This window comes from Erpetoichthys calabaricus, chromosome 11 (assembly GCF_900747795.2).
Source record: "Erpetoichthys calabaricus chromosome 11, fErpCal1.3, whole genome shotgun sequence".
Classification (NCBI taxonomy): domain Eukaryota; kingdom Metazoa; phylum Chordata; class Cladistia; order Polypteriformes; family Polypteridae; genus Erpetoichthys; species Erpetoichthys calabaricus.
Genome location: NC_041404.2, coordinates 134,469,888 through 134,493,646, shown reverse-complemented (window position 1 = coordinate 134,493,646; position 23,759 = coordinate 134,469,888). Strand labels below are relative to the sequence as shown.

General features: G+C 39.2%; 1 protein-coding gene across 1 annotated transcript in view; it reads left to right on the top strand.

The window, feature by feature from the left end:
• Positions 1 to 23,759, top strand: part of si:dkey-26i13.8 (kinesin-like protein KIF19) — an 88,509-nt gene that overhangs the window by 51,819 nt on the left and 12,931 nt on the right. Inside the window, exons 13-18 of the mRNA XM_051933626.1 lie at positions 5,508 to 5,778; positions 5,882 to 6,003; positions 8,996 to 9,159; positions 11,200 to 11,299; positions 12,865 to 13,386; positions 15,009 to 15,174. Coding sequence (XP_051789586.1) covers positions 5,508 to 5,778; positions 5,882 to 6,003; positions 8,996 to 9,159; positions 11,200 to 11,299; positions 12,865 to 13,386; positions 15,009 to 15,174 — 1,345 coding nt within the window. The remainder of the gene's footprint in view (positions 1 to 5,507; positions 5,779 to 5,881; positions 6,004 to 8,995; positions 9,160 to 11,199; positions 11,300 to 12,864; positions 13,387 to 15,008; positions 15,175 to 23,759) is intronic.

The window sequence follows — 23,759 nt, the reverse complement described above, 5'->3', positions numbered from 1 at the left end:
CAGGGAATACACTGATTTTCTTCATCTTTATTGGATTACTTTGCAGTTCACACGCCCAGCACACACAGTAGCCTACTAGAACACATTATGTCGCATATACAGGACATTTCAATATAATAATGGCCTTGTAAGATGCATTACAAAAAGCATATTTAATTTTGTTCCAAAAAACATTTTATGTGGACCCTGGTTTATTCATACTTTGTTTTTGACATAACCTGTACTTTTCATTATCAGTACTTTTGTATAACACTTCTTTTACGCATGGTCTACAAAACAGACATAAAAGTAACTCATCCAGCTATTAACTAACTACTATAATTTCAATGTAAGCATTTTGTACTTGTGAGACTTATAAATATTATACTCATAAAAAGATTCCCCATCCTGAAAAGACATTTACTGCTAGTAAGGGAGATCGTCTCCCTAATACCTAACCCTTCATTGTGTTCACACGCCGGAGTGCAGTGGCTGCAGCCACATCTTGGAGAAGGACACTCAGGTGCTGCAGTTTATAGGGTGCATTAACACTAGAATTACCAAATCCAGCGAAAAAACTCGTAAATCCGTCCCACCTTAAATCCCTTTGCACCTCTCTGTCAGCTTCTTTTGTCTTACAAATGTGCCAATCAAGACAAGCAGCAAGCAGCCTACTATTCCATCAACCCAGTTTCATAGAATGGGCACAAAGTTCTCCCAGTTCCAGCCTTGATTATCTGGCAGTCAAGTACCTAGAAGTGTATAGGGAAATAATAGATCGTTATTTGGAGCACATGCATTTCATGTGTATTCCGTTTCTACAATAATCTGTGTAAACACATCGTTAAAACAGAAAAGTTTTTCATATTTTAGTAATAAATGACAAAATGTAGACATAAACTATATAATGTGTGAAGCCTGAAGTCCAAAGATCAAATAAACACTTTCATAAAAGGTTCAAGGATGACACAGTAGTTTTCGTGGTGCAGCGGTAAGAATTGCTGACTTGTAATCAAGAATCCTCTGGTTCGATCCAGACTGCCTCGTATGTTTACCGTTTTGAGTAGTGAGCTGCTCTTATTGTTAATATTATAACAATAAACACATACATTTGATTTGCGTCTGTAACAGCCAGTGTAAATTTATAGTACTTGTAAAAGTTAGCTTTTTTTTTTTCACTTTTATTCTCTTAGTCACGATACATACTACCGCCCCTCCAGGGATCTGACGCTGTTAGTTTTTATTTGAAACTGGGAATAACATTTAGATGTGAGTGGTGTTTTGAGACAATGGAACTGGAAAATGTCTGATCTGGATGGATAAAACCTGACACACAAATGCTGGTGAATCTGCCTTCTTCCTATCTCATTGTCACTTGATTTTTTTTATTCCGTTTTATTGAGTGTTCCTGCTTACACTGAATTAATGTGCACCTTATGGTCCATGATGTCAAAGCCGCACTCACATACTTCTGTCATATCACCTATGTCAATATATTCTATCTCTTTTCGCTGTTCCGTTATTTCACGGAGTAATAATTTTCGTTTGTTAGCACTAATGCGATCTTTACTATCAGTTTTTTGAGACTTTTGAATTTTAGGCTCTGCATGTGTATCGCGCCAATGCTTTTGAACCTCTTTACGACTTCTACTTTGTCTTCTACTGTTTGTCTTTTATTTCCAACCCCGCTTGGAGCTGAGAGCACAGGAACTGTGTCTGACAATAGCATTCACACAGATGAGAAGTGATTGGACCGTGGATGTGGTTGTAAATGTTTGAGAGGAAGGCGGGACTTGTCAAAATCTCTTTGTAAAAAGTCTTGTCTCGTGGGACCTGAAATTATCTCTCGCGGCAGTTGAAATTATCTCTGACAAAGTCTTGTCCCAGGATTTCCTTTTATAATAGAGAGACATATTGTTTATTCTGTTACCCCTTGCTCATCTCAGATGAGACGTTTAGTAATAGTTTGATGTTCTTATGTCAGAAGATTTTAGATTTTCTGGGTATTATCTTTGGTTTCATTGACACTTTTTTTTTCTTTTTGAAGTTTTGCTTTAAATTAGTTACTTGAAATCATATTATGTTTAGTTGTGTTTGTTCTTAAATTTAATTTCTATTTAAATACATAGATTCAGTTGTTTAGTATGTGTTCTTTGGGTTTGGAAGACTTTTAATGGTTTTGACATTCTGATTCTGGGAAATCATAACAGATACAGCACATTTCGAAGTGTGGATGTCTCCGTTTATGCTCACCAACTTGTGATAGCGGAGTCCATCCTCTCTGGCTACATGGCACCTGCTTGGTTCAAGATTGTAAAGCAGTGCAGAGTGTTTGGATGTCAGCCTAGAATATTACTGAAGTGCAGCTTCATGACATATGTTGTATATCACATGCTGCCTTAGAAAAACAAGCTGTGTGTATTATTAAAAGCCTCAGGTATTCTGCACAGTCACTCCTCAGGGTCATTAGTGCATATCAGATTCAGGACCAGTTGTTATTCACGGATTATAAGGCTACTCAACAACTACGACAACTGCATGATTGTTTCTCACATGCTGTATATATTGTCTGATGTTTAGTTTTAAGCGTGATGGTGTGTTCACTGACTATGGTTGTATTTATAGAAGTGTTACTCATCTGTGTGAGTAATATTAGCAATCACATTGTACTATTATTACAAATGGCAATACATTTATTATGTATTTGAATATGTTCAAATGAGTTGTGAAGTAGACAGGAAAACATAATATAGATGAGGCTGATGTACTGTACATTCATTAAAAAATGTTCTCGAAAACTTGGGGTTTATTTTCTTGGTGTTGCAAGCTCCTTCATTTTTTTTTGTGTGACATTACTGCTCCCTCTCTTGCTGTAGTACACTGCTGTGTCTGTTTGACAGAAATTAGATGTTATGCTGTGACACAAGGTACTCTTGGTTTCTGTTTAGAAAATTTTCAGTTCTCAAACTAGATGTTTACATGCCAGTTATTATTGATCTTTTTACACAGTAACAGTTGAACAAAACAGAAAGTATTTTGAGTGACAGCTTACTAGCTATGTACAGGAGAGTTGTAATTTAGTTTGGCAAAGGACAAGTGTGACGGTGCGGTTCGGCTCCATGCTGTTTCTGCCATTTTGGGAGCCTCTTGAATATGGCTGTCGATAACGTAACCAGATGAGTGTGGCAGATGAGGACAAACACACCAAAAGCAAAGGGATGGTGAAAGGGTGAACAGTGCTTTTTTTAAAAGCCAGCTAAACAAAACAGTGTCCCAGAGTGGTGTGCAACGTTCTAAATAAATAAATGATCTAATTAAAAGAAACTGTCTGTGGAGATTAAAATCCAATAAGTAGAAAATCCATTAAAAACAACGTTAAAACTCAGGCAGGAAACGTCAGGAAAGAGTCCTAGTGTATTCTATTAAAACAGATGTCTCCTTGGCTTATCCCAAAGTGGGTCCTTGCAACCAAGGAGGTGCCTAAACAGCTTCCCACAAGGCACCCCATCTAACTCCCGCTGCCAGGCTTGTTTCCTTGTGGTCCAAGTCATCACCCGCAGAACATCTGTCTCAGCTTCTCCTTCCTCTGCAGCCGTGTTGCCTCCCTCCGGCGAGTCGCTACAGCCAAGCAGCATTTCAGCCACTCCAGCTACCCAGGTCACTAAGCTGAATTGGCCATCAAGCCCCAAGCACTGTCAACAAGTTCCGAGAGACTTCCTCCTGGCTGTCTTGCGCTCACTTGCTCTGGATCTCATCCTAGCTCCTGCCTTTTGTCTTTCTCCATCTTTTAACCTCCTTTCTCCTCTCTTCAGCCTATTCCTCTCGATTCTCCTCCCTCGCACTCGCTCTTCTCTTTTAAAATGTGGATGTGGCACAGCTGTGGCAGTGATCCTGCAGCTGTGCATTAAGTTCAGGGCCGTTCGGTCCCGTATCGCGCACGTGATCCACTTCCGCCATGCTACCACTCCCCCACCTGAAGACGCAAGTCTGGAAATTATTTATTTAGAAGACACCAATCAGCCACAGACCTCACTTTACCACAACAAGCTGTTTACCCATACCATGCCTTCAATAAGATGGCGAGTGTGAACTGACCTTGCTTTTGCACTGTATTCAGGAGATAAAACTTTGCACTTCTTTTCTTTTTTTTTTTTTGTTACATACTTTTTTGCCTGAGTTCTTGTTGTAGTCTTTCTCAGATTGCTGTTTCCTCTGCAAAATTAATTGGGAAAAGTATGAATCATTGTGCCACTCGGCTAATGTGGAATATAGCTGTGCTAGGTTGAAGAGAAGGTGGAGCTTCTGCTATTTGGATCAGGGTTTATTTCCCGGTATAGTTTATAGTCTGTTTGATAGCTTTAGGATCCACGGAACACCATCAAGAAAATTCACTCCTCAGCTATTCCATGCTTATGATAAATAAAGACATTTCTTATTCAAGTCCCTGTTTTTATTCATTTTTTGAGGCTAGTATGTCACGCTACCCTCGCTGGATGGGGGAAATCAAAATTTGTACTTGATCTTTTTTTCCGTGGGTTATGTGGGGCTGGTGCCTAGTGTGTATGCATAAAATAACCTCTGTGTAGAGTGACCAGAAGTCATCTCTCTAGATCAAGTAATCGGAAGGGGTTGGTCCAGTGGTATCCACTCTTGCCCGTACTTCATGTGTCTCCCTTTGGAATGGCTGGGTTATTCTGGCTTATGCTCCCTACCTGAGAAAAAAGAAAATGGTTTTTTAAGATTTTTAAGATTCTCAACATAGTTTCTGGGTTTTATATTTCTTTCTAATCCACACTTTTCTAGCAGGTCAACCAAACCACAACACTTACCTCATTTAACCTCATAAGTACCTGAGTGTGCCCATAAGAATAGGTAAGAGGTCGGCTTGTGATGTCCTTCTAGGTGCCTCTTGGTCTGCAAAGTAAAGAAACTTCAAATTGATTAACACCACTGCTATTCATTAGACTAGCTGAATGCAGGCCTTCAGATGTTTCAGGCTATAGACTGACCTTAGTTCAATTTATCAACTCAAACCATACTCATATCTTTCGTCCACTCAGGAATGCAGACTAGACAGAGGACTGGGATGCAGATGAGGTCCCGGTGTCTTTTGGCCAAAACAAATTCAGCGTCTTTCCCAATTCTGTTGTTTTTTTGTTTGAACACCTAACCAAAAGGGTCAAACCCAAATTAATAGTACAACACAAGGCAGCAGCTTACCCTAAAATGGGGAGTCAATCACATGGGCACATTTCAATCAACTGAGCATCTCCAAAAGAACAAAAATAAACAAAAAATAGATTTCTGGCCTGAAATGAATATAATCCAAACATCCCCATCTTAAGTCAAATTTTAATTTTGAATGAGGAATTCCTTTAAGTTGGCTCTTTGATAAAAATCTTTAGGTTAAACATGTATATGTCATTTGTAATTCATTTAATTATACATTAGAAAAATTGACATTGTGAACTAGTATGATTACAGTACTCCTTAATGCAATTTATTTTTATTAAAATTATCTTCTACAGATGGATTTGGAGGAAAAACTGGCAAACACAAAACTGAAGGCCTCAAAAATGGAAGAGCTACTGCCAAGACAAATAAGCAGTGAAGAGCAGAGAGAAATTCTTACCTTGCTCTGTAAAGTTCATGAACTTGAAGTGGAAAATACTGAGATAAAGTCTTTAGTGCTGTACAAAGAAAACGTCTTGGGACAAAAAGACTTTGTTATTCAGCTCTATGATCAGCACAGGACACTATGCGATGAAATTATACAACAGCAAAAAACTCTGATTGAGGGTAAGGTGACTGAATGATATGTCTAGCATCTGAGCTCTTAGTCAATTACCTGCTTTCACTTAATGGTTCATGCAAAATAAACTTTTATCTTTTGTATTTATAGAGCATCATATGGATGTGCCTCAACAACTGAAGGACCTTTATGTGTTATATTTTCGAGAAATGGATGAAAGGAATCTTGATCGAATGTTGACTCTTCATAATGTCAGATCCAGTGCCTTGAGAGTAATTTCCATTTATTTAAAATATTTGTTTCATCTTACCCCTTCTACCCTACCCAACCCCACCCATGCATGCCTTTCTTTGAGTATTGCACAGCAACTTAATTTGTATTAAATCACAGAGAAATCACACACTTTTCCAGTATACCCATTGTATGACTCCACATTAGAAACTGTGAATCTAACAATCCTGAAATAGTCTGATGGCAGCATTGCATTGCAAGGGAGGAAACAGCCCCACACAAGACTCCAGGCCTCTACACAGCATGGTCATGCATTGGAGATCAGTTTCAATTCAAAAATTCACTCCTGTCATACTACATAACTTTTCTGGTGATTTTCAGCTGTAGTCTTCAATTACAAAATCTTAGCAAGTTGTGAAAAGTGTTGCCGCATGATGTAATGCGATATCTTTCATGACTCAGCGATAGCTCTTTGCAACAAAACATGACAAAATCATTCCAGTTTGATTTTATCTGAAGTCGGTATGGGCTCCTGTGTGTGCAAGAGCTGACAACCAACAGGCTCTCAGCCAGAATTACAATGCATAAATGTGTCTTCAAGGTGTTTCAATCAGGATACTTGCTCTGTGGTATTGTTGGCCAGATATTGCTCTTCGGTGTCAAACTGGACTCCTTTGGGTAATGAAACGCAAAGATACCAAATTTTCCTTGGGGAACAAATAACGTTAGGAAAGAACATTTTCTGAGTTAATCAGACAAATATTTCGAATTAATCACAGTATGGCAGAAGAGTACTTTTACTTTTTAATGCATTTCATCTGGTCTGAAGACAAGTGTTTTTGAAAATTCATCACCCTGTCAGAACAAAAGCCGATGAACTGATTGGATAAACCCAGAAGAGTAGAGGGTGTGGCCTAGTTATTCCTCACGGTTAGTTTGGGATGAGTTACATTCTTGATTTTGGGAGAGTTTTACAGTTGCAGAAGGGTGATATTCATTAAATTTCCCACAGGGACAAATAAAGTACACTATCTATCTATCTATCTATCTATCTATCTATCTATCTATCTATCTATCTATCTATCTATCTATCTATCTATCTATCTATCTATCTATCTATCTATCTATCTATCTATCTATCTATCTATCTATCTATCTATCTATCTATCTATCTTCTTCGCTCTCTCTCTCCACTAGTATGTTGCCTATGTATTTCATGTGTCTGTTTAGCTTTATTCTCATTATTATTAGTAGTGTTATTATTTTTAAAGTACATGCACCCTTTAACATACTAAGTTCAGTTTGGTGTCTCATGTTTTTGGGGGACGCCTATTATATTGGTAACAGTAATGGTGCACTATGCAGTGAATACACTTGACTTGAGCATTCCTAGTTTTCATCTTCTCTCTCTGTACGTTTAGCATTTGTTTGCTCAGAGGTTGATGCGCTTGATGTTTTGTGAGCAGCTCTTCTTTTCTTCACCCTAGCGGCCCGCTTCTTCCCTTCATTTGTCTGAATCTTTTCGCATTAAAACTGATTAAGTCAGTGTTTGTGTTGCAGTTACTTAGTACATTTTCCTTAATTTTTCACTTAAGCTGGCACTTAAGTCTTCAATCTGCCTCAAGAATGATTTAAGATATGAAGAGGTAGAGGAAGTGACAGCGAAGGTGGTAGGGATGAGAACGCACGGCCGCCCTGCTGCACGCTGCTGAGAGTTGATTCTACAATAAAATAAAATAAAAATATAAAGAGGAATAACCTTGGAGGTCAATCATCACCCTGAAAGCAGACAGTAGAGGTCACATACTATATGTGTACCAGATTTCAGGTCAATAGGTCAAACGGGTTGCGAGCTACAGGTGATTTAAAATCCTGGACAGACAAACGAACATCCACGGTAGCGTATTATATATAAAGATATATATAAAGATATTTTCTGTATATACTGTATATACACAGACCCACACTCACTCACACTGAGGTCATTTTAGAGTCACCAGTTAACCTCATTTGCGTATCTATGAGGATGTGGCAGGAAAATGAGAACATCCACGCAGTCACAGTGGAAATCTGTAAACTCCATGCAGACAATGGAGGTTGATCTAATACTGTTGGGCTACTATTGTTTCTGGATCATCCTCAAATTGTCATTCCAGGTCCATCATTTGCCATCAACCATTCAGCCCCTGATATCACAAAGCACCTTTAATGGCAGTTTTAAAAGCCTGCTCACATTAGAAATTTAAATAATAACAAATTTTGCTCACAATTTTTTGAACAATGAATGAAAAGTGTTTTTCTTTCAGATGAGATATTTTGCATATCTTTTCGTGTACTTCCTGTTTCTTGATGTCGGAGGCTGACTTTAAAGCTAATTTGTTTAAGATGCACAACAGCTTTAATGTTGCTCTAGGAACAGCAGAAGCCTGATGGAGAGAGACAAAGCTGTGGGACATTGTAGTGCTTTATAGGACAGATGGGACCTGCAATACTAGGGTGTACTGGGCAAGCATATACAGTACATGGTTTGTCATCTGTAAATTAACACAGTCAGCATTTTGCTAGTTTTAGTAGTTCATATATTTGATCGACTGCATAGAGGGAGTTGCAACTTTTTAGTTATCATACTGCATTTTTAAGTTTAAATTTCTTTTTTTCTGTTATGTAACATTCTTCATGTTTTCTACCATAGATTTTTTTGATTAGTAGTGCTGGCTCACAGAGCAAACCTCCAGGGTTCAAATCCTTCCTCCAGTTGCAGTCTGTGTGAAATTTGCATGTTCTCCTAATGTCTGTCTCCTGCATACTACTATAAAGATATTAGTGTTATGTTAGTTTACGACAGAGTATTTGTATGTGTGAGACTGCATGTGAGTAGATCCTGAAGAGTGGGCTATTCCTTGTCTTGCACCCTATCCATTCAGGATAGGCTCTAGCCCGGCAACCATGTATTAAATTAGACAGATTTCAAAATACTGAAAATCACATTTGGAAATGACTTAACTGCAAATTCTCAAATGTTTCTTTCTTTAGGATGGCTCAATTCTTAATGTGGCAAGACAATTAAATCTGTCTGATTTTCTTGTGGAACTAAATAAGGAAGATTTCACACCCAGGTCAGCTGTGCATGATAACAGAAAGTTGCTTCATCCACAATATAAGAGCTTTCTGCCTGCAATAACTCCTGATCAAGAAAGGTAACTACAAGAAAAGTTAGGATGGTCCATTTTGTATACTTCCATTATACCTGTATTACTTGAATATTAGCTTTTACTGTTTATTCTGACAGCATTAGAATTCAGTTATATTTAAATGTATAAATCTGGTCTCCATTCATTCAAGCCAGATATTTTGGTTTTCTCTTAAATAAATTACTGCATTCAAATATAAGTTTATAAGTTTTATAAGGTCATCATTCTCATGCATGGTGATATTGATTAGCATATTTTCATGTGCATATGCTAATCTACATGCAATGTCTTTCTGGTGTTTGCCACAATAATTAGTGCGGGTAATATCCTTATCTTGAAGAATTCTGCCTTCCTTACCTGAAAAATCTCAGAACATAATTTACAATACAATATTGCATTATCAAAGATTGCTTTATAAGACAACTTTCATCAAAAAAGATTAATATTCTTTATGAGGACCAGTATTATCATTTCACCTGTTTAAAAAGATAAACTACCTCCTTGCAAGTATGACAGCCTTCAAAACACTCCAGATAGCAGGGGAAAGAAAACTCTAACTTTTATGTTTTTCTTCGTTGTGTTTCTAAAAGCACATATGGTTGGATGGATTTATGGAATGACATTGAGAAGAGACCCTAAAATCTAATCAAAATAAGCAAGCACATTTAATATTTTCCACTAGGCCTTGCTTAACTTTCAGACTGGGTAGAATGGCCACAACTCAGCCTCTGCTCTTTCTAATTCTTGTATTATCCTCATGTCGGTGAGCTACCTCCTGTTCTTAGCCCCCAAATAAGACTTAATTGGACTTCACTTAAAGACATGTTACATCTATGTGGTTGTGTTATTAGCCACATACGTAACACTTAAGTTAATGAAGTGTGAAGCTACTAAATGGCATTGGTTTGTTATCTAATGGTTACCTCCTTTCCAGCCAGAAGCCATTTATAGGGTTAACAGAACCATCACATTTCAGATCGGACTTGTCCTCTGAAGATGCCAGAAGCCATTTATAGGGTTAACAGAACCACCACATTTCAGTTCGGACTTGTCTTCTGAAGATAGAAGAGAATAAAGCCATCCTCCCCCTTTGTGGTGGCACCTATTCTGAGGTGCCTTTATACTGTAATGCACACTGATTACAGAAGGTCTCTCATTTCATTAGCATGTACCTCTCTCAAATAAGACATCCCCTGGAACTTTAGTGTGTCTTCTGCACTCTGTAGGCCCTTTAACTACAGACAGAGTCTCCTATGAGTCAAGATTTATTAAAACTGCCTACATTTTTATACTTCATACATTTACCCTGTGTGTGCATGTGCCATGTGTGTGTGTGTTCTCCTCCCACTTCTCCAAAAACATGCGTGTTAGGCCCTAAGTGTATGTGAAAATGTGGGCGACTAGATGACTGGGCACTGCAATGGACTGACACCTTGTCCAGTGTCATTTTCTGCCTTGTGCCTAATGTTTCCAAGATAGGCGAAGGCCCCTACAATCCTGAATTGAATTACACACAACTATGGGATAATTTACTTTCACATTATATATTTTATTTACTGAGTTTGCATGTTTCCCCAGTGTCTGCATGGGTTTACCTCTGGGTTCTCTAATTTTAATATCCCTGATGTGCAGGTTAGGCTAACTGGAAGCTCTAAATGTACCCAGTGAAGCTCTGGCACCTCGCCCAATCCTATTTCCTGCCTTATGTCCAGTATGCCAGGATAGGCTCTGACCACCATATGACTCTGAATTGTAGTAAACAGGTTGAAAAATGTTATGGTATTCACTGTTTTTGATTCAAATATATTTTCAACTTGGTGCAATCTAAAATAGAAGTATAATTCAGTGACGGTAAATTAATTAGGAATATTTATCTAAACAAATAATCTAGATAAGAAAATAAGATGGATGTATGAGCCCTGCCATAAGCCATCAATGTAACTTTTTATTGTTAAACCTTAGTAGGTTATTTATGTGTTTTCCTGTTAAACTTTATTTATAAATTTGATTTGTGTTACACAGCTGATTTGTTTTTTCACCCTCCAGTGAGAAACTTTTTAAATCCACCTCCAAGTCACATAAAATACGACGTGGACAGATTGTCACTCCTCCTTCTACAACAATGCCAAGAGTTCCAATATTACAGGTTGTTATTATCATTTTCTTGTTATGATCCTAGAACCTTATGTATTACATGCAGATGCCTTTCTCCAAGGTAACTTACAAAATCAGGACACAATTGTTTTGTTTTTTTTAATAATTGCCATATAACTGACATAAACGTTATATGTGAGTCAGACATGAGGACTGAAACCAGCAAGCCTTGGTGATTTAAAGTCCAGTACTGTAGCCAATGTGCCACAGTGCCTGTGTATGCAACAGTAGCTGCTTAGAAGCATGTAATGAAGATAACAATAATTTTCAACCAGGGTCCTCAACTTCTGTCCTAGAGAGATACAGTGGCTGCAGGTTTTTGTCTCAGCCCAGTTGGTTAATTAGAAGCAGGTACCATATATACTCACATATAAGTTAGGTCTTGAAACCTGAAAAATTAATCATAAAATCACAAAATGCGACACTTGTTTTTTTTATCATCTTCTTGCCTTCTCCAATCTCACTTCAGTTTCTCAGACACATCGAATTTTGTTGCAGCAGCGCAGTTACCAATTTCTAGCACTACTTCGACAACGTTTAATTTAAAACCAGCTTCATAGTTTCTTCTGACCAAACGCTTCATTGCAGATAAGGGATGCTCTTACGATAAAAGTGTATGAGGGTATGAGATACAAAAAACACAAAACAGTGCAAACGTCGCTTCGGAATAGTTTGGGTGTTACTGTGTGGTCACGTAGGCACAATAGAGACAGAGAGAGAGAGGTTAGGAGCACGCATTGCTACAGGAAAAAAAAAGGCCGTGTGCTCTGTGGTTACTCTCTCGGGTGGGTGTTAGCATATCATAGTCCCTTGTACCAATAGTGTGAGTTTTCCGCATTCGACTTATACGAGCAACATTATAAAATACCAGAAATTATACTGTAAAATCAAGTCCTGACTTATCTGCGGGAGAACTTATCCACAAGTATATACGGTAATTCATCACTTTCTTAAATTGTAGATTGTCCTAAAATTATATCATCCAAATCATTTGATGACCAAACTTTTTTTTTCTCCTCTATTTCTTTATGAGTAGTTTTTTAAAACAGATGCTTCATAAGAAACATGCAGTCATAAATGGGACCAGGGTAGATGGTGAGCTGCTGGTTCCTTTGCTGTTAGAATCTTATTGTTAATCGACAGCTGGTTAAGAAAATCATAGGTAATAAAAAATGAAGAACGTAACCATTTGGCATTAAAAGAAACAATTCAGAGTTGGGAATCTTAAAACGGGGTTTAACTAAACTGTTGTGTGAGCCTTAACTGCTTCAGCAGCAGAAATTGGCTGTAAACAAACACCTGCAGGCACTGTGGCCCTACAGGACTGAATTTGTTCACCCATCTACAATAATAACAATATTCGGCAAAAATACTGATTTCTCAAAAACATGTATAATAAGCAGTATTTTGTTTGCTTGGTAACTGTTGACTTCATGAGCTAACTTTGGCTTTTTGCTTGTTAATGCTCTGATGCGAGTGTAACGTTTCTTAAAAATTAAAGTTAAAAAGTTAGGATCTTTAACAGATAAAAAAAAAATCTGTCTTTTTATATTCTAGAAAAAACATTCTTTAAACATAAAGGAGCACAGTGGGAGTCGACAGCTTAAAATTCCATTGGACACAACAAATAGCCAACTGGATCTCATTTTGAAAGGTCAATATATGAGTCCGGAAACAATGAAAGACATTGTCACTGACACTAAAAGCATTTCCGTTATCGCAGCAAAAAGACGATCCCTCATCCAGTCCATTGACTCAACAGTTGGAGTCCCTGTAAGGCACGGCAAAAGCCTAATATCCATGTATTCTCTAGAAGGCGTAGAGGAAGAATCCCTGGAGAGAGCCGTGTCTGAGCCCAACAGAATTCCCAGCACCGCAATAAAGCCATCAGTCAGCGCTGAAAATCTTACTGTTGGGTACTCAAAGGATCTTGACACCAGAAAAACTTTCATCCGGCCCATTGCCAGCTCACAGTCAAACATTAAGAAAGAAAGAAGGAAAGCATATAACAAGGGCGAGACTGTTGAAAGAAAGCCATGGAAAAAACGCTCAACATCTTTTGAAGTCAATGTGCAAAGGGTAAGTGTAATTAAAGATGTCATGAGCTTGGTCACTAAGGCAAAACATTTGTTTAGATGACAAAACTCAACTGCCTTGTGCCTTCTTTATTAGTGATAACTCAAAGTGTAAGCTTATTTGGGACATAACATTTAGCATGTTAGTACAAAAGATTTGACTTGTATATTTTAATTTAATGCTTTCTGGCAGAGAAGAAATGTTATTAATTTATTTCAAAAAGTATTTTTTATTCATCTATTAACTCCTTTTCTTTAACTCTGTAGTCGACTATAAGAGTGAGAATAGCAGAGCCTATCTTGATAACACCATACTCTCAAGTCCATCACTCTATCTTCAGTTTCTTTATAAAATTTATAATGGCTTGACAAGACACTATCTTGAATAATCTGACTGCTACTCATTGTGGTGGAGTGGATTGCACTGCTGCCTTGTGGATCCTATTCCAAGCCTTTTTCTGCTCAGAGTTTGGATGCCCCCCTTTTCTCTGTGGGTTTGTCCAAGAATATCCTGGTATTTTTTCCTGTGTTCCCAACAGCATACATGTTAGATTCATTGATGACTCAAGTTGAACTCTGTACATGTGACAATACCAACACAACTACTGAACTGACCTGACCCCATTTGAGTGATCCAAAGTGGGCCTTGTAATGGACTAGCATCTTATTTAAGATTATTTCCTAGCTTTCCCCCCACATCCCTGAATGTCCTAATATATTATGTGATCAATACAGTCTAAATTCCTGTCTTAAGATCTCAATGAAGTAATATCTTCTTTTACCAGATGGCCAATTTTCATGAAATTGAATAAATGCTTTCTTTTTAATTTTTTTAACAAGGATTTGAAATCAGTTATAGTTATGGAAAAACATTCAAACAAAAAAAATATTTTGGGACAGATCTGGTTATGATATTCATGATGTAACCTTTGTCTCAGAGTTCATGTCAGCTATTTTACATTTTATTCTTATTTAAAAACCGTATTTTTATTTTGTGTCTTACTGTTTTCCTGAAAGAAATATAATACAAGCATTCTGACAATATCTGCCATTTATTTTACTGTAACAGAACATCACATTCTTCAAACTCCCTTAATCCAACTTAGGGTCCTAAGGTTGTGAAGCCTTCATTACACTCACACAAGGTCAGCATAGCGTCACAAGTTGACATGACCTGCATTTTTTAGGGATGTGGGACTAAAACACACGCAGGTGCAGAAAGCAGGTATAAAGTCTACACAGACAACAACCAGGTGCAGAATTTAAGGCCAGAGCTTGGAATCCATAAAGCAGCAGTGATAACAGCTAATCTATTAGATAGTTTCATTTTGATGCTGTCCTTATACAGAGGGTTCAGAATTAGGGCAGCATATATGCATGATGTGAACGGCAGCGGTCCAAACGTTGTTTGACAGTAAGCCTCAGCAGTGCACTATAGTGTATTTTATTATATACGCAATCACAAAATTGAAAGCATGAGAGAAAAGCATTTATGCATAATTAGTGATTGTTATTTCTAGTTGGTAGAGAAAGTTAAAGTGCGTAAATTATTAATTAAAAAAACTCATGAGATAAGGAAATTCTATTGGTAATAAAGCATATATTTTCTTATTGCCACATCTTTAGAAACCAAAGAGGCACTCCTCTGGACCTCACATTCAAGAGATCACTTCTAACAATAAACTTCTGCAGACTTTGCAAAACAACAGTCCCTATCTGCCATCAAAACTCATTGGTGTGCCAACAGCCTCACCCAGTGGAAAGTCCAGTAATCCAAACAACCAGCATTCAGGTATGTAAGAAAATTACATGTTGTTTTGTCCAGTAGTACCAAATGCTCTTGTTACTTTCAGTATATTTTGTGATATTTTTGGAGGAATGATAATGTAACATGCAATCGTTAAACTTCAACAAGGTAAACTCTGGTTTCATCTAGTGACCTTGGTACATTTTCACGACAGTCCATTGGGATTTTGATAGATGTAAATTTTGTACATACTGTTTCCTCTCCCTTGATGGGGATTTCTGCTAAAGAATTAAAATCTCTTTGTTCTCATAAATCTTGTTCCCACTTACTAAGCAGTTAACTGAATGATGCTGTAATGATACACATGCAAACTTGTGGTTATTATGCTAAAGATAAGACATAAGAACACTAGAAGCTGGACATTTAAGAGCAGTTATGGGTATGCCCGCTCTATAAGTTGCCCTCTTCTTTCATGCTAAGGGAACTGAACCTCTTTAGTCTAGAGGAGAGAGGCTACATGCAGGCCTAATCTATGTCTTCAAATTCTTGAAGGTATCAATATAGTTGATCCAACAGAAACTTTCTTACTTATTAAGTGCACTCAGTAAAAAATCAAAAAACATGTCTTCGCACAAGATGGTGCCTTCAGAATCTGGTCAAAATACTAAAAGAAAACCCTGTAGACTTTTAAAAAATTTGTGGAAGAGACAATAAGGCAACTTATCCATTACTTACCGTATATGCTCGCATATAAGTCGGGTCTTGAAACCTGAAAAATCTATCATAAAATCAGAACCCGACTTATACGCCCGTTCAAAAATGCGACACTTAAATTTTTCTTCTTAAAATCTTCCTGCCTCCTCTAATCTCACATTAATTTCTCAGATACATCGAATTTTGTTGCAGCAGTGCAGTTACCAATTTCTTTCGCTGCTTCAACAACATTCAATTTAAAATCAGCTTCATATTTTCTTCTGATCAAACGCTCCATCGGAGATATGATAAAGGTGTATGAGGGTGTGAGATAAAAAAAACACAAATAAATACAAGCGTTGCTTCGGAATAGTTTGGGTATTACTGTGTGGTCACGTAGGCACGAGAGAGAGAGAGAGAGAGGTTAGGAGCCCGTGCTGATACAGAGCATTGCCACACCCACATAAAAAATGAGGCAGTGTACTCTGTGGTTACTCTCTCAGGTGGGCATTAGCATATCATAATCTATTGGACCAATAGTGTGAGTTTTCTCGCATTCGACTTATACGACCGACATTATAAAATACCAGAAATTATATGATAAAATCAAGTCCGACTTATCTACAGGAGAACTTATCCACGAGTATATAAGCAAATGAGCCTGAAAACAGCACAATATCATCTCATTTTTTGTAGTCTTATCAATAATATACACAACAAGCACAATCATGCCTTTGGATATGGTTGGGGAAATAATTATTGAATGTGTCAACATTTTTTCAGTAAATACTGTATATTTGCATTGAGGCTATTCACATGAAATTCTCACCAGATATTGGTATTAACTCAAGAAATAGATAAATATAAAGAATTCACAACATTAAAGACCACAAATAAAGCTATGCATGATAAAGTGGAATGGCACAGGGAAAAAGTATTGAACACACTAATTTAATACTTAGTGTAGAAGCCTTTGTCCTGAGGCAGGAGGAGAGGAGGAAAGTAAAGAGAGTGGAACTGAGGGTAGGAACTTTAAATGTTGGCAGTATGACTGGTAAGGGGAGAGAGTTAGCAGATATGATGAAGGTTGATATATTGTGCGTGCAAGAGACTAAATGGAAGGGGAATAAGGCCAGGTGTATTGGAGGTGGATTCAAATTGTTCTATCATGGTGTGGATGGGAGGAGAAATGGGGTAGGAGTTATTCTGAAGGAACAGTATGTCAAGAGTGTTTTTGAGGTGAAAAGAGTGTCAGGCAGAGTAATGATTATGAAGCTGGAAATTGTAGGTGTGATGATAAATGTTGTTAGTGCATATGCACCGCAAGTTGGGTGTGCAATGGGTGAGAAAGAAGATTTTTGGAGTGAGTTGGATGAAGTGATGAACAGTGTTCCCAAGGGACAGAAAGTGTTGATCGGAGCGGATTTCAATGAGCATGTTGGTGAAGGGAACAGTGGAGACAAGGAGGTGATGGGTAGGTATGGTGTCAAGGAGAGGAATGAAGAAGGTCAGAGGATAGTGGATTTTGCCAAAAGGATGGACATGGCTGTGGTGAATACATATTTTAAGAAGAGGGAGGAACATAGGGTTACGTACAAGAGTAAGTAGTCTGAAGGAGATTGAAGACTGCAAAGTGGTGGCAGGGGAAAGTGTAGTTAAGCAGCATAGGATGATGGTCTGTAGGATGACGTTGGAGATCAAGAAGAGGAAGAGAGTGAGGGCAGAGCCAAGGATCAAATGGTGAAAGTTGAAAAAGGAAGACTGCAAGGTTGAGTTTAGGGAGGAGGCGACACAGGCACTGGGTGGCAGTGAAGAGTTACCAGACAGCTGGGAAACTACAGCAGATGTAGTAAGGGTGACAGCAAGAAGGGTGCTTGTCGTGACATCTGGATAGAGGAAGGAGGAAAAGGAGACCTGGTGGTGGAATGAGGAAATGCAGGAGAGTATACAGAGGAAGAGGATGGCAAAGAAGAAATGGGATAGTCAGAGAGATGCATAAAGTAGACAAGAGTACAAGGAGATAAGGCGCAAGGTGAAGAGAGAGGTGGTGAAGGCTAAAGAAAAGGAGTATGATGAGTTGTATGAGAGGTTGGACACTAAGGAGGGAGAAAAGGACCTGTACCAATTGGCTAGACAGAGGGACAGAGCTGAGAAAGATGTGCAGCAGGTTAGGGTGATAAAGGATAAAGATGTACTCACAAGACGTACTCACAAGCGAGGAGAGCGTGTTAAGCAGATGGAAAGAGTACTTTGAGATGCTGATGAATGAAGAGAATGAGAGAGAGAAAAGGTTGGATTATGTGAAGATAGTGAATCAGGAAGTGCAACGGATTAGCAAGGAGGAAGTAAGGACAGCTATGAAGAGGATGAAAAATGGAAAGGCTGTTGGCCCAGATGACATACCTATGGAAGCATGGAGGTGTTTAGAAGAGATGGCAGTGGAGTTTTTAACCAGATTGTTTAATGGAATCTTGGAAAGTGAGAGGATACCTGGAGAAGAAGTGAACTGGTGCCGATATTTAAGAATAAGGGGGATGTGCAGGACTGCAGTAACTACAGGGGAATAAAATTGATGAGCTACAGCATGAAGTTATTGGAAAGAGTAGTGGAAGCTAGGTTAAGAAGTGAGGTGATGATTAGCGAACAGCAATATGGTTTCATGCCAAGAAAGAGCACCACAGATGCAATGTTTGCTCTGAGGATGTTGATGGTGAAGTTTAGAGAAGGCCAGAAGGAGTTGCATTGCGTCTTTGTGAACCTGGAGAAAGCATATGACAGGGTGCCTCGAGAGGAGCTGTGGTATTGTATGAGGAAGTCGGGAGAAGCAGAGAAGTATGTAAGAGTTGTACAGTATACATACGAGGGAAGTGTGACAGTGGTGAGGTCTGCAGTAGGAGCAACAGATGTATTCAACGTGGAAGTGGGATTACATCAGGGATCAGTTCTGAGCCCTTTCTTATTTGCAGTGGTGATGGACAGGTTGACAGACGAGATTAGACCGGAGTCCCCATGGACTATGAACCAAGACAGAATACATGTGTGTGAATGAGAGGGAGGTCAGAGATATGGTGAGGATGCAGGGAGTAGAGCTGGCGAATGTGGGTGAGTTTAAATACTTGGTATCAACAGTACAGAGTAATGGGGATTGTGGAAGAGAGGTGAAAAAGAGAGTGCAGGCAGGGTGGAATGGGTGGAGAAGAGTGTCAGGAGTAATTTGTGACAGACGGGTATCAGCAAGAGTGAAAGGGAAGGTCTACAGGACGGTAGTGAGACCAGCTATATTATGTGGGTTAGAGACGGTGGCACTGACCATAAAGCAGGAGACAGAGCTGGAGGTTGCAGAGTTAAAGATGCTAAGATTTGCATTGGGTGTGACGAGGATGGATAGGATTATAAATGAGTACATTAGAGGGTCAGCTCAAGTTGGACGGCTGGGAGACAAAGTCAGAGAGGCGAGATTGCATTGGTTTGGACATGTGCAGAGGAGAGATGCTGGGTATATTGGAAGAAGGATGTTAAAGATGGAGCTGCCAAGGAAGAGGAAAAGAGGAAGGCCTAAGTGAAGGTTTATGGATGTGGTGAGAGAGGACATGCAGGTGATGGGTGTAACAGAACAAGATGCAGAGGACAGAAAGATACGGAAAAAGATGATCCGCTGTGGCAACCTCTAACGGGAGCAGCCGAAAGAAGAAGAAGAAGAAGTGTAGAAGCCTTTGTAATAACATTTTCAAGGCACTTACTGTATGAAGAAGCCAATCACCTACAGTGCTCAGGTGTGCTTTTGACCCATTCTTCTAAAGTGATTGTCTTTAAATCATGAAGATCCTGGGGGGCCATCTTGTGAACCCCGAACTTTAGTTCTTTCCACAAATGTTTAATTGGACTTTAGTCAGTTGACTGACCAGGCCATTCTAACAACTTTATTTTCTTTCTCTTAAACCAATTGAGAGTTTCCCTTGCTGTATGTTTTGGATTGTTGTCCTGCTGGAAGGTCCATCCATGACTCATCCTCATCATCCTGGTGGATGGCAGCAGATTCATTTCAATAAACTCTTGGTACCATATCATGGCTGGCCTGTACACTGGTACTGTGAGTGCTGTGCAGAGTGGAGGAAGAACCTCTGTGTTTTTCCCAGTTTATTCTGGGGTTCGTCAGGGGTGTGTTCTTGCTCCTACTTTCTTCAGTGCTTGCATGGACTGGTTGTTGGGCAAGATCATGGGGTCCAGCAGCTGTGGGGAATCTGTTGGCAAAGAAAGATTCACTGATCTTGACTTTGCCGACGATGCTGTGATCTTCGCGGAGTCAATGGAGGCTCAGATCAGGGCTCTCAAGAGAATGATTGAGGAGTCTGAGTGTCTGGGCTTGCAATTGTCCTGGATAAAAACCAAGATCCAGGCCTTTAATGACCTCTTAGGCAAAGCCATCAGCAGTGTGTGTGTCTGCGGAGAGATTGTCGACCTTGTCGAAAGGTTTACTTACATCAGCAGTGACATTCATGTCTCTGGTGACTCATTTTATGAAGTCAGTAGATGGATTGGGAGAGCATGGGGGGGTCATGAGGTCGCTGGAAAGTGGTGTGTGACAGTCCCGATATCTATGCAAAAGGATGAAGGTCCAAGTTTTTTGAGTCCTGGTGCTTCCTGTCTTGCTATATGATTGTGAGACATGGATGCTATCCAGTGACCTGAAACGAAGACTGGACTCCTTTCGTACTGTGTCTCTTTAAATCCTTGGACACCGCTGGTTTGACTTTGTGTCGAATGAGCAGTTGATTATGGATTCCTGAATGAGGCACTTTGCCTGCATTGTGAGGGAGCGTCAGTTACAGCACTAAGGCCATGGGGTGTGATTCCCCGCGCGTGATCCGACTCACAGGATCCTCACTGTTGAGGACCCAAGTGGCTGGACCAGGCCAAGGGGACTCCCATGTAACACTTGGCTGCAGCTGATAGAGGGTCATTTCCAGAGGGTGGGACTGGACCGCGTGTCTCCCTGGGGGGTTGCCAACCAGGATCCCAAGCTGTTTTGTCATGTGGATGGTGTGGTAACACACTGTACCCGTGTATGCTTCCCAACCTGGACCTGACCTGACCTCTAGTACCATGAGATGAGAAACAGACCCACACCATGATGCTTAGGGCAGTCAGTGTGGTGTAGTAGTTAAGGCTTTGGATTTTAAACCCTGATGTTGTGGGTTCAAATCCTGCTAATGACATTGTGTGACCATGAACAAGTCACTTAATCTGCCTGTGCTCCAACTGAAAAAATATAACCAATTGTGTCATAAATGTTGTAAATCTCCTTGGATAAAGGCATCAGCCAAATGAGCAAATGTAAATGCTTCCACCCCCAAACTGTATAGTGTTTTTCCGGTGATGTGAAGTGCTATTTCTCCATCAAACTTAATGTGTAGTATGACAGCCAAAAAGTTCAACTTTGGTCTCATCTGACCAGGCTACATTCTCCCAGTATTTTATAGACCTGTCCAAATGTTGTGTAGAAAACTTTAAATGAGCTTCAACTGGCCTTTTCTCCAGTAATGGAGTCTTGCAGGGTGAGTGCCCATATTTCCTTTTGTTTTCTCTGCAAAAATTGTACCTGCTGCCTCCAAGTCTTTCTGGAGCTCTTTCTGAGTGGACCTTGGATCTTGGGCTACTCTTCTGACCATCCTTCTGAGTCTCTGGTCAGAAATCTTGCAAGGAGCTGCTGTGAGTGGTGGTTGATGGTGGAGTGATGTTTCTCGCAGTTGCAGATAATGACCCCAATGGTGCTTACTAGAAAATTCGGAAGTTCTGAAATGCAGTAAGTCTGTAACCAGTTCCATTGATATGGTTTGCAACAATCAGGTTGTGAAGATCTTGGGAGAGCTCTTTGCTTTTACCCATCAAGAGATGTTTCTTGGGTGACACCTTGGTAGCAAAACACCTTTTTACAACCCATCAATATGTACTAACCCAACTGATATCAATTTGCGCAGATAGGAGGTAGAATTACTTTGTAACTACTTGTAGTTTTCAGCCGGTTCCTTGCCTTGATGTACTGCTTTTCCTTAGTGTGTGCAATTCTTTTTGCCTGTGTCATTCCACTTTATTTCACATTCCTTTATTTATGGCCTTTAATGTTGTGAATTCTTTAGTCAGTCAGTCAGTCAGTCAGTCAGTCAGTCAGTCAGTCAGTCAGTCATTTCCCAACCCACTATATCCTAAGACAGGGTCATAGGGGTCTGCTGGATTCTTCATATTTGTGGATTTCTTGAGTTATTACCAATGTTCACTGAAATAAAATGTTGATGTGTTTAATACTTATTTCCCCCGCTGTACTTGTTTACTTTTTACCAATGACAGATTCTTGTTTGATTACTCAGTTTTTTCTCAGAAAACAAAGGATGGAGTAAAGCTCTAGTATAATGCTTTAATGTCTGCTAATGTATTTGTGAGACCATCTAATCCAAGAAGCATGCCGAATGCAACCAGATGTGTGGATTATGATAGTATTTTGTATGCATTCATTCCAGTAATTGATAATCGTGTACTCACATTTAATAGAAAACTACTAAAATGTCCCATTACCATTTTTTTTCAAAGTCTGTTACTAATTTCTACTTGTTTATGGCTCAAGATGAAAATAATGAGTATCAGAAAGACTGGTTTTAATGGGGAGTTTGTGCCCATCCGGACAGCATTATGTTAAAGGTAGGGAACAAGCCCAAGTAAAAGTAATCAGCTTCATGAAGTTTAGACTTGGCTGTGTTTTTCCTTTGGAATAATTCTGTGAAATACCATTCAGCCCTTATTTCACTTTTTAGGAATGTGATTTTATGGGAAACAGGTGGATAGAAAAAAGGCTATGGCAGTAAACATCCTGGCAGACAGACTCTTTCCCAACTTGGGTGCCGCACAGGCAGGTGTTTGACTCAGGGTAAGCCCTAGAGGTGTTGTATTCTTCATGACCACTAGTGGGAAGAAACATTTCCCTGCTACACAGGCTTAGTAGAAGTTTATCATTTGCCTCAGTCTCTGTGGAAAGGATTGTGACTCTGAAGTCTTCTCTGTGCCAGAGGTACTCTAAAGCATAACTTAAGAGGGCCTCCAACTCCAAAGTCAGACAAAGTTGGAGCTGGTAATGTAGTGGAGGAGGAGAAATGATAGTATTGATTATATTCTCTAAAAGCAATGTTAAAAGTAGACGAGAAGGCCCCCAACGGGCATAGGTTTGCTATTTTCTACCTTATCCGTTGGTGTGTTTTTTTTCTCTCCCTTGTATTTTGTCTGCTGTTTCATTGTTCTTCCTAATCTTGATTTGGCCAACAATGTTGGCAGTCCCAAATGCTGGATTAACTTGATATATATCCAGCATTTCTAACATAACATAACACTGGTTTAGTGGTTCATCATTGTCACATGTATAGAATACAGTTAAGTTTTTACTTACATGTGCTAATGAACATGCAACATGTTGCCACTTTCTGGTGCACTCTCTGGTACTTTGAAACGTCTGTCCTCCTTACCTGAAAAATCTCAGAACACAGTTTACAACGGCATCTCCATAGCATAGCCTAACATTCACAAATAGAGCCTACCACAGCCTAGTATAATACAGTGTGGCCTAACATAGCATAATATAGCCTATTACTGCCTAACGTAACCTAGCATTCTCAATTCTGCCAAATTCAGTTTGCCAAGTCAGGGTTACAGGCAGCTAGAGCTGACCGGGACAGCAATTGTGTACAAGGCAGGAAACAAGAAATTTGATTATAATAGAATGTTAAATGCGTAGCAGTATTCAGCAGTATAAAACAGCAAAGAATGTTTCTGACATTCCATAGCATAAAATGTTAGCAGATCCAAAATTAAGGTGACCTACTTTCCCATAACAGCTTCTGATTGCCTCTGCTAATGAAGCCTCTGTCTTTATATGTTAATCTGAGCACATTAGA